The sequence below is a fragment of the Rhincodon typus genome, chromosome 38 (genome assembly GCF_021869965.1).
Source record: "Rhincodon typus isolate 14 chromosome 38, sRhiTyp1.1, whole genome shotgun sequence".
NCBI lineage: Eukaryota > Metazoa > Chordata > Chondrichthyes > Orectolobiformes > Rhincodontidae > Rhincodon > Rhincodon typus.
Genome location: NC_063369.1, coordinates 10,403,566 through 10,415,034, shown reverse-complemented (window position 1 = coordinate 10,415,034; position 11,469 = coordinate 10,403,566). Strand labels below are relative to the sequence as shown.

At 41.9% G+C, this 11,469-nt stretch overlaps 1 protein-coding gene and 1 long non-coding RNA gene across 3 annotated transcripts in view; one reads left to right on the top strand and one right to left on the bottom strand.

Moving 5' to 3' along the window:
- Positions 1–575: 575 nt before the first annotated feature.
- LOC109912240 (protein PET100 homolog, mitochondrial) lies at positions 576–10,333 on the bottom strand. Its single transcript, XM_020511635.2, is given in 5 exon segments — positions 576–863; positions 1,610–1,642; positions 2,084–2,170; positions 10,252–10,284; positions 10,286–10,333. Coding segments are annotated over 5 exon segments (297 nt in total). The 3' UTR covers positions 576–767.
- Positions 10,334–10,410: 77 nt separating this feature from the next.
- Positions 10,411–11,469, top strand: part of LOC125487241 — an 84,414-nt gene continuing 83,355 nt past the window's right edge. For both annotated transcript variants that reach the window (XR_007265736.1, XR_007265737.1), the window contains exon 1: positions 10,411–10,490. This is a non-coding gene — a long non-coding RNA (uncharacterized LOC125487241). The remainder of the gene's footprint in view (positions 10,491–11,469) is intronic.

Genomic DNA, 11,469 nt, shown 5'->3' with positions numbered 1-11,469 from the left:
TCAATGACAGACTGCATATGTGACAGCCTGCGGTGGGCTACCCTTGAAAAAGAGCCACCATATCTGTCCATATTCAGAAAACATTAGTTTTCCAATTTCAGAAACTCTGTCACAATTATACAGATATAACAAAAAGACACAACAGCTACTAGCAAATGCTACGAGGTTTATTGCTCTCATTGACACAAAGCAATTCTGGGCTATGTGAAGTATATGGGATAGAAAGCAATAGCCTTGACTTGGGATCATTGAAGCACCACGTAAATGGTGGATCAATATTAAGCTATTAAAGCAGACAAATACAGACAACCACTAGAGGCAGAGCTCTGCAAAGGATGCTGGACTAACTAAGGATGACTGCCAATCGAATTATGCTTCTCCAGCCCAAATAATGTCTGATTACCACAAGCAAATTGCTCAATTCATAACAGTACAGTTACTTTAGTCCGCATACCGCTGAGTCTAATATATTGATGCAAACTTCAAAGAGATGCAGTGGTCAAAACCAAAACAGCTTTATGACGCGCAAATTATGTGCAAAGATTCAGCGAACAAATTTTCTTCTGTCGCAGTTATAGCTATGTACTATTTTTATTTTGTAAAAAATAACTTAAGATTTGCATACAGATTGGCTTTTATGTAATAATCAACAGCTGATAAAGATTCACAGAGAAGAGAAAAACAAACAGTCGTGCAAAATTCCAACACTTGAATTACATGAAGATCTGGTGAAAGTTGGAGGCAGCTTGTGCAATATTGACTCTGCTTTACTGTTCTTGTGTTTTTTGGGTTTCTAGTGTACGCAGTAGTTTTTGTTCCCGTTTTTCCCTCATTCGTTCCTTGAAGTCTTCCAGCTCTTTCCGCTGCAATCATTAAAAAAAAGCATCAAAATCAATTCTTGAAGCTGATCAATAGTTCAAAGGTGCATGTTTTCTTTAAAATATTTTTAAAAACTACCCTTATGGTACTGTGTTGCAAGAATTGGTTGAAGTATTTAAGATCACTACATATCTCAAAGCAATAACACATATCTCTGCAAGCAGGAATCTATTTACAAAAGGTCAACAATATCAATCTAGATATGATAGTTGCTGCCCCTTCTCCAGTGATAATGGAAATAAATGATTGCATTGAGACATTAAACAGGAAATTACTTTTGCAGCTTGTAGAATGTTCCTTTATGGAAGATTTGTTTTTAAAAAATCTATCTTGCTATAAGGCACTGTTGTAAAATTAATTTTCGGTCATTGAAACTTAAGAAAGGTTGGAGCTGGAATGGGCCATTCAGCCCTTCAAGTCTGCTGCTATTCAGTATGATCATGGCAGATCGTCTACTTCAATCTAGCTTCCTGTTTTTTCCTCATATCCCTCAATTCCCTTAGATATACGAAGTGCTTTATGAGAAAAGCAAACTGAAACTCTTCATTTTTAGCCAGGTGACTGCACGATTTAGATTTAGATTTTATTGTCACGTGTACTCAAGTACAGGAGTACAGTGAAAAGTATATAATGTTGCCACACATGGTGCCATCTTAGGTACAAAAAAACTTAGGTACAAAGTAATAAGAGAAAGAGTTAAAAAGTAAGGTTCATGAGTTCAAGTACTTACACGCATCTTCTCTTCTGGTGGATAGATCTCTCTCTGAAAAATACAAAGTGAAATGCATTCAACAGTACAGAGGGCACCATACAAAGTGATGGGGAAAAAAAACCCTCACAAGAAATGAACTTCTCATTATTTTATGAAGCCCAACAAACAGCTGGACTGGAGAGGTGGGGAGAATCACAAGTAGAAGTGAAAATGAGTGAACTTATGCTTGTGCCACCATCAACTTGTAGAAGATCGGACTTAAATCCCAGACACTGAAATTTCTTCTTTTATCCAATGTCCCTGACCACCAGGATGTGTAAGAGCTCATGGACAACTCTACCTTTGATTGCTTGCGTGAGGGGGGGGTTATTGACACAAAATGTACGTTCGACTTAGCTTTCTGAACCTCAACATTTCATGCTAATGAATAGTAGTACACACTTCAATGTAACCTTTTGAACAACTGCAAATTGCAGCCTATCACTCACTGACCTTTCTTTTGATCACATATTCCTCAAAGTACTCTGCTTGATTGGAGATCCAAAACACTGTCACTGGGAATGACAGGTAAAGGCACATCTGATGAAAAACAAACAGTTAAAATTATAAACAGCCTGATGCACAAATTCAATTAAACATCTTGACTGCTTTGTATCCACACAATTACCTCGAATTTTACAATCATTCAGGTCTCACAGTGTATTCAAGTGTCACATTGGTGAATAAGTATTCAAGAATGCATTTATATAACATTATCAGTAAATTGACTTAAGTATAAGCTATCTTGAATGCAGTGGCTTACATATAAACAGAACATATAGCTAATTTATATTAGCAATATCTTACATCAACAGAGAGGAAGGTCCATTTTATATTTGGACAATGTTAGCCTGGAAATTGAACAACGATGTAGGTTATTCAACATCACCTCCACTAGCTGTGGATTGTTGTCACATCCAAAGAAGAATTCCAACAATATATTACTTCCTTGATAATGGAACGTCAGCTTAGATTATGTCCCTTCCCTATCTGCCTTTGTGAGGATGATGATGAGCTGCCTTCCTGAACCACTGCAGTCCATATTGTGTAGGTACATCCACAGAGCTGTTAGGGAGGGTGTTCCATAACACTGATACAACTGTGCATTGGTTGTGAAGGAAGTAAACGTTAAGGTGTTAAATGGGGTGTCAATCAAACAAGCTACTTTATCCTGGATTGTGTCAAGCTTTGAGTGTTGTTGGAGCTGCACTCATCCAGGTGTGTGGAGAACATAAGAACTAGGAGCAGGAGTAGGCCATCTGGCCCCTCGAGCCTGCCCCGCCATTTAATAAGATCATGGCTGATCTTTTTGAAACTCAGCTCCGCTTACCCGCCCACTCACCATAACCCTTAATTCCTTTACTGTTCAAAAATTTATCTAGCCTTGCCTTAAAAACATTCAGCGAGGTAGCTTCAACCGCTTCAATGGGCAGGGAATTCCACAGATTCCCAACCCTTTGGGTGAAGAAGTTCCTCCTGACCTCAGTCCTACATCTGCTTCCCTTTAGTTTGAGGCGATGCCCTCTAGTCCTAGTTTCACCTGCTAACGAAAACAACCTCCCTGCCTCCACCTTATCTATTCCCTTCATTTTCTTATATGTTTCTAGAAGATCTTCCCTCATTCTTCTGAATTCCAATGAGTATAATCCCAGTCTACTCAGTCTCTCCTCATAATCCAACCCTCTTAACTCTGGAATCAACCCAGTGATTCTCCTCTGCACCCCCTCCAGTGTTAGTATATCTCTTCTCAAGTAAGGAGACCAAAACTGCACACAGTACTGCAGGTGTGGCCTCACCAGGACCCTATACAGCTGCAGCATAGCCTCCCTGTTTTTAAACTCCATCCCTCTAGCAATGGCAGACAAAATTCCATTTGCCTTTTTAATTACCTGCTGCACCTGAAATCCTACTTTTAGTGATTCATGCACAAGGACACCCAAGTCCCTCTGCACAGCAGTGTGCTGCAATTTTTTACCATTTAAAACATAGTTCATTTTCCTGTTATTCCTACCAAACTGGATGACCTCACACTTATAAAAAAAATCTTATGAAAAATCTCGTTCACTCCTGATTTGTACCTCGTAGATGGTGCATAGTCTTTGAGAATTTAGTTGAGTTACTCTCAGCAGAATTCCCAGAATCTGACTTGTTTTTAGAGCCATAGATTCATACAGCATAGAAACTTGTCCATGCCGACCATAGAAAGCATCCTATCTGGATGTATCACAGTGTAGTATGGCAACTGCTCTTCCCATGACTGTGAGAAACTACAGAGAGTCATGAACATAGCCCAGTCCATCACGCAAACTAGCCTTCCATCTATTGACTCTATCTACACTTCCCACTGCCTCGGGATAGCAACCAACATAATCAAAGACCTTCCCATCCCAGTTATACTCTCATCCACCCTTTTCTGTCAGGCAGAAGATATAAAAGTTTGGATACACATACGAATAGATTCAAAAACAACTTTTTCCCTGCTGTTATCAGACTTTTGAACAGACCTCTCAAATGCTAATTCTGATCTCTCTCTCTGTATCTTCTCTGCAGCTGTAACACTACACTCTGTTCGGCTACTCTGATGCACTTTGTATGATATGATCTTCCTGTTTGGCATGCAAAACAACACTTTTCACTGCATCTCAGTATGTGACAACAATAAATCAATCAAGTTTCCCAAACTAAACTAGTTCCATTTGCCTGCACTTGGCCAATATTACTCTAACCCTTTCCAATTCATGTACCCGTCTAAATGTCTTTTTAATGTGTAACTGTACCTGCACCTATCACTTCCTCTGGCAGTTCATTCCACATACGAACCACCCTGTGTGAAAAAGATGTCCCTCAGGTCCCTTTTAAATCTTTCTCCTTTCACCTTAAAATGATTCCCTGAAGTTGTGAACTCCCCTGCCACAGAGAAAAGACCTTTGCTACTCACCTTACCTATGATTTTTATGATTTTATAAGCCTCGATAAGGTCATCCCACAACCCCCATGCTCCAATGAAAGAAGTCCCAGCTGATCCAGCTTCTCCATATTACTCAAACCTTCCAGTCCCGGTAACATCTTGTAAATCTTTTCTGCACCCTCTCCAATTTAATAATACCCTTGCTATAGCAGGGCGACCAGAACTGTAGGTAGTAATCCAAAAAAGTGGCCTTACCAATGTCCTATACAATTGCAACATATCCCAACTCCTATACTCAATGGTGTCAGCAATAAACACTAGCATGCCAAACACCTTCTTTAGCCCCTGTCTACCTGTGAGACAACTTTCAAGGAACTATGCAACTAAACTCCTAGCTCTCTCTGTTGACACAGTATTTATATGGCTGGCAATGTTTCTGGGCAATGGCAACCCCCAGAATGCTGTTAGTCGAGGATTCAGTTATGGCAAAACATGGGATGTCAAGAGGAGATCAGAGCTCTCCATCACTGAGAATGCACAACTCTTGTATACAAATTAACTGTAATTTTTTAAAAGTTTTCAGCAACTCTTAAAATTGTTAAAACACAGAAGAATTTCATTCAGTTTATTGTCTGTACCAACTGTCTTGCTTAGTGTTGTTCTCCTGCCTTTTCCCCGTACCCTGCACATTGTTTAATTTCAAGTAACTGTCTAATTTCCTTTTGAATATTGAATTGAACTTGCTTCTACCACACTGCCAGACAATGCCTCTCAATCCTAACCGCACAATGCATAAAAATCACATCAGTTTTTGCTTCTTGTACTAATTATTTTACATATGTTTGCTGTCATTCTCAATTATTTCACAAGTGGGAACAGTTTCTCCCTATTGACTCTGTTCAGACCCCTCATAATTTGAACGCTTCAATCAGATCTCTTCTTCGCCTTCTCTTGCGGGGGAAACAGCCAACTTCTCCAACCTATCTTCATAACTGAAATTCCTTATCCCATGAACAATTCTCAAACCATTTCTACACTCTCCCAGTACCTTCACATCCTTCCCAAAGTGCAGCAGTGCTGATTGGATGCAATACTCCAGCTGAGACCAAATTAGTTTCTTGCACAAGTTAAACGTAACCTCCTTGTTGCTGCACTTTATGCCACTCTAAATAAAGCCAAGGATACTATACCTTATTAACTGCTGGTACAACCTGTCTGGCCACCTTTAGTGACTTATGCACATATCCACCCAGGTCCCTCTGCTCCTTTAGATTTATACCCTTTATTTTGTATTGGTCCTTCATGTCTTTCCTATCAAAATCACCTCACATTTCTCTGCATTGAACTTCATGTGTCACCTACCACTCACTCCACCAACCTATGTCCTTTTGAAGTTCTGTGGAATCCTTCTCACAGTTTAAAATGCTCCAAGTTTTGTAACACCCACGAGTTTTGAAATTGTGTCCTGTACACCAAGATCATTTATTTCCATACAATGTGCACTTAACACTAATGATCATGATCACAACATCTGTGACAACTGGAAGATTTAAATGCATTGGTACGTGTCCACTGTTGTTGTAGGTTGTGTATGGGAGGGGAAGATTGTAAGATTGATTCCCCCCTAGGGAGGGAGAACGAAAGAGATAGCTGAGTCATAAAGTATCAATAGGAAAGAAAACCAAGAATCTGAATTTTCATGTTCTAAGCTAAGAAAGTTACAGATAATTTCCATACAAGAGCCCATCACAAAACAAGTGAAAAAGTAAGAATTGCAAAAGGTCTGGCTAGACAATGTCAGTCACTAGCAATTGCTAAAACAATCCTTTTATCAGCGACTAACAGGTGTTTATCCCAACATGATTGAATGCACCTCAAGCAGGGGCTGCATGTTTGAGATGTGAAAATAATTGGACACAATCATTTGACAGCAGCAAATGGGAAATAACATGGAAGAGAAATGATTTAAAAAAAACAGGAAAGACAAAGATGGAGAAAAAAACCAATGGAAAAACCAATGGAATTTATTGTAGGAAAACACGGGGCAGAAGTTCACCAAAAGAAGCTTTTCTCTTAAATACTACATCATTACTTGTTGGTATGTTACAGAATCAAACTATTCAACTCCTATGATTACAGCAGGCCATTAGCCGTCAAGCAATATGAAAAACATTCTTTTTCCTGCTCTAAGTCACATTTTTTCATCCCTCTGAAATTAATGTTTTGTAAACAGTTATGTCTAAGCAGCCATCAAAAGACAAATGTGAACAATTTGCAATCAATAGATGAGGATTGAAAAGAACATTGGATTTCATTACAGTGAATTATACATCATTTCTTGAAATAGAACATTCAGCATTGAATCAGGCCATTGAACCCAACATATTTTACGCTCCAAATGTACCTCCTCCCACTCAGTCAGCATAACCTTCTAAATAAAAACCAAAAGAATTGCGGATGCTGTAAATCAGAAGCAACAATAGAGACTGCTGGAATAGCTCAGCAGGTCTGCCAGCATCTGCTGAAGAGAAATCAGAGTTAACGTTTTGGGTCCGGTGACCCTTCCCAAGAGATAGCCTACTATAATGAGATCATCAACCTATATAAACCTAAGATTAACTTTGCATTTTCTGTCTTGCTCAAACAAACACACACATGCACACACACAAAGATTCTGCTGAGTATTTTTGCAGCAGCAGCCTACACAAGAAACACTACAGCTGCGCTGAAGTCTTTTGGAAGCCAGAAACAGAATCTAATTTAAAGCAAGGAACTGTGGATGCCGGAACTAATAAGCATAGAAATCACCGGAGAAACTCAGCAGCATCTGTGAGAAAGATGTTTCAAGTCCAGGGACACTTCTTCAGAACTGATAGCAGCTAGGAAAAGGTGGTGCTTATCTCCCCCATCCCATCTATTTGTTATTTACATAAATGATCCGGATGTGAATGTACAAGGCATGATTAGTAAGTTTGCGGATGATACAAAATTAGGAGGTATCGTTCACAGCAAGGAAGGTTATCGAAAATTATAGAGGGATCTTGATCAGATGGGGAAGTGGGCTGAGGATTGGCAAATGCAATTCAATACAGGTAAGTATGAGGTCTTGCTCTTTGGAAAGTCCAACCAAGGTAGGACTTATACAGTAAGTGGTAAGGTCCTGAGGAGTGTTGTGGAACAGAGGGACCTAGGAGTACAAATAAATAGCTTGTTGAAAGCGGCAGCACAGGCAGACAGGGTGATGAAGAAGGCATTTAGTATGCTGGCCTTTATTGGTCCAGGCATTGATTATAGCAGTTGGGACGTTATGTTACAGTTGTATAACATGTTGGTGAGGCTACATTTGGAGTATTGTGTACAGTTTTGGTCACCCTGTAATAGGAAAGACGTTGTTAAACTAGAAAGTGTGCAACTGGATGTTGCCAGGACTAGTAGGCCTGAGTTATGGGGAGAGGTTGGCCAGGATAGGACTTTATTCTTTGGAATGTAGGACAATGAGGGGTGACCTTAATGACGTGTATAAAATCATGCGGGTCATGAATAGGATGAATGCATATAGGCTTTTTTTCCAGGGATGGGGAATTGAAAAGTAGAGGGCATAGGTTTATGGTGAGAGGGGAAAGATTTAAGAAGGACCTGACGGGCAACTTCTTCACACAGAGAGTGGTGCATATATGAAATGGGCTGCCAGAGAAAGTGGTTGAGGCACATACAATAGCAACATTTTAAAAAAATTTGAATAGGTACATGGATGGAAAGGGTTTAGAGGGATATGGACCAAACATGAACAATTGGAACTAGCTGAGTGGGCACCATGATCTGCATAGACCAGTTTGGGATGAAGAGCCTGTTTCCATGCTGTATTACTCTATGACTCTACAGAGTTGTGCACACAGCCCAGTCCAGCAAGCCAACTTTCCACCCATCGACTCCATCTACATTTTTCACTGCCTCGGAAAGGCAGCCAACATCAAAGACTCCTCCCAAACCAGTTATAATCTCCTTCAATCTCTTCTGTTGGGCAGAAGATACAAAAGCTTAAACACACATACCAACAGGTTCAAAGACAACTTCTTCCCTGCTATTATTAGACTTCTGAATGGACCTCTTAAATTTCAAATCTAATGTTGATCCTGCTTTTTGCATACCTTCTTTGCAGATGTAACTTTGTATTCCTCATTCTGTCCAATCACCCATGATCTTTGTATGTTATGTACTGCACACAAAACAAAACCTTTCACTGTACCTAGATACATGTGACCATAATAAATCAAATCCATCATCAGCATAAATACCACCTTCACCTAGCTGCCATTGGGCTATTTAGTTTTAATACAGTATCTTGCTCGCATGCATACTTGTCCGTCCTCAGCATGCTGAATGCTCCAGCGCATCACAGTGCAAACTGGAGGAGCAACATCTCATCTTCAGACTAGGCACTTTACAGTCTTCTGGGCTCAATATTGAGTTCAACACTTTCAAATTGTGAACCCATTCTTTCCCTTTCTTTTAGCTTTGCTTGTTGTATTGCGCCCCACCCACTACCCCACCCACTAGCCCCCACCAACATCAGCCCACCCCACCCCACCCCCCCATCTACCCCAGTGGGACTGTCTGCTCTTTCCAATCTGGCAGTTAGACACAACATTGTTTTGTCATTCTCACATTCCTCTCACTTAATCTGAACTATCGACATCCTTTCTCCCCCAGCCCTCCAACAACCCACTCTGCCCTCCACTATAGCATAAATGCTGTCCCCCTCCACACTTCATGTCAGCTCTGATGAAGAGTCATCTAGATTCGAAATAAGATAGTAGGAACTGCCAATGCTGGAGTCTGAGATAACAAGGTGTAGAGCTGGATGAACACAGCAGGCCAGGCAGCATCAGAGGAGCAGGAAAGCTGGCGTTTCGGGTCTGGACCCTTCTTCAGAAATGGGAGAGGGGAAGGGGACTGGGACTCTGAAATAAATAGACAGAGAAGGGGAGACGATGATGGAAGGAGGAGAGAGAAGCAGATAGGTGGAGAGAAGACGGACAGGTCAAGGAGGCGGGGATGGAGCCAGTAAAGGTGAGTGTAGGTAGGGAGTTGGGATGGGCGTTGGTTGGGAGGGAGGGTCAGGAAGACAGACGGGTCAAGGGGGCTGAGGTCGGGGGTGGGGAGATTTTGAAGCTTGTGAAGTCCACATTGAGACCATTGGGCTGCAGGGTTCCCAAGAGGAATATGAGATGCTGTTCCTCCAGCCTTCGGGTGGCATAGTTGTGGCACTGGAGGAGTGTTAGCTTGCTTTCTGTCTATGGAGATCGTAAGAACTGCCGATGCTGGAGTCTGAGATAACACAGTGTGGAGCTGGAGCCTGCTGTGTTCCTCCAGCTCCATACTGTGTTATTTCTGTCTATGGATGCTGCCTGACCCGCTGTGATCTCCAGCAGTGTTTGCTTTTAGTTCTGAAGAAGTGTGTTCTCTCCACAGAGAGAATTTAGTTTTACTGGTGTGCCTGTGAGCGTGTCCGAATGCCTTCCCTCTTCCATGGCCTAGGATTTTCTTTGCTGCCCCAGGAACAGTTTTAGTGACATTTGTTTGGCCTCCTGCCATTTTCATAATATTACCGTCCTCGTCCTGAGGCTCCTCCTCCCTCGATGACAGCTACTGCTGCTGCTTCACATATTGAATAATAACATTATGGTTCCCCCGTCCCCGTGGTTTTATTTACCCGGAATATCTCCAACCTCACGCCGCCCATCTTCCGTTCCCCGTCCGCGATCACCGTGCGGCGCCGCAACGGCCGCCGCCATTGGCTGGAAGGACCAGCCAATCAGCCCAGACACCCGCCGCACTGCTGTGTAAGACGCCCGCTGATAGGCTCGGCGCGGGTAAACACGGAGGCACCCACGCAGCCGCAGGCAGTACCTGAACAGGGAGCAGGCGCGCTACAGGTAACAGGTACAACAGGTAAGCAGAAACAATGAAACCCAGCCACAAAGGGGAATGGATGGGGCTGTACCACACGATTCACAGCTCGGAGGCTCTGATTCTGCCAAGAAAGACCGAAATTCATCCAACTGGGAAGAAATTTCAAAAGGAAATCAGATAAGCCCTCCAATCTCTCCATACAACATTTAAAAAGGTATCTGGATGGGTACATGAATAGGAAGGGTTTAGAGGGATAAGGGCCAAATGCTGGCAAATGGGACTAGACCTATTTAGGATATTTGGTCGGCGAGGACGAGCTGAACCAAATAGCCTGTTTCCGCGCTGAATACCTCTATGACTCTGTAAAAGGATGTGGCAGTGGGGTGGGGTGAATTGCAGAGTGACAGCTAAAAGGGCAGACCATAAATGCAACTCACTAAATTGGTATTGCAGGGAACAGGTACGAGCACAATGGGCTGAATGACCTCCTGCACTTCAAAACCGTTTTATTATTCATCTCCTGCACTGAATTGTACGTTGTGCAATTGCTTTGGTTAAATCTGCAAGCTGATTAGGAAATTGAAGAAATACATGCATTCGCATGGCTCCATTTATCCTATGGTGAACAACATAAAAACTAGACAAAGCCCTGCTTAAATCACACCTGGTAGTTATTTTGAGCTGTTTATAGGTCACCGTACGAATAATAAATTGGCCTGGAAGGGAGTACAACATAGGTTTAACAAAATGACACCTACATGGGTGGAATGTTATAGGAATCTGAGCCACAGCCAGAATTGAATGAGAAGCCTGATGTGACCTGTATCTTGACGTCAGCAGTATCTTACTTCATCCTTTAGATATTTTCAAATCATGCTTCCCATGTACCTCAGAGATAGTAGGAACTGCCGATACTGGAGTCTGAGATAACAAGGTGTAGAGCTGGATGAACACAGCAGGCCAGGCAGCATCAGAGGAGCAGGAAAGCTGACATTTCGGGTCTGGACCCTTCTGAAGA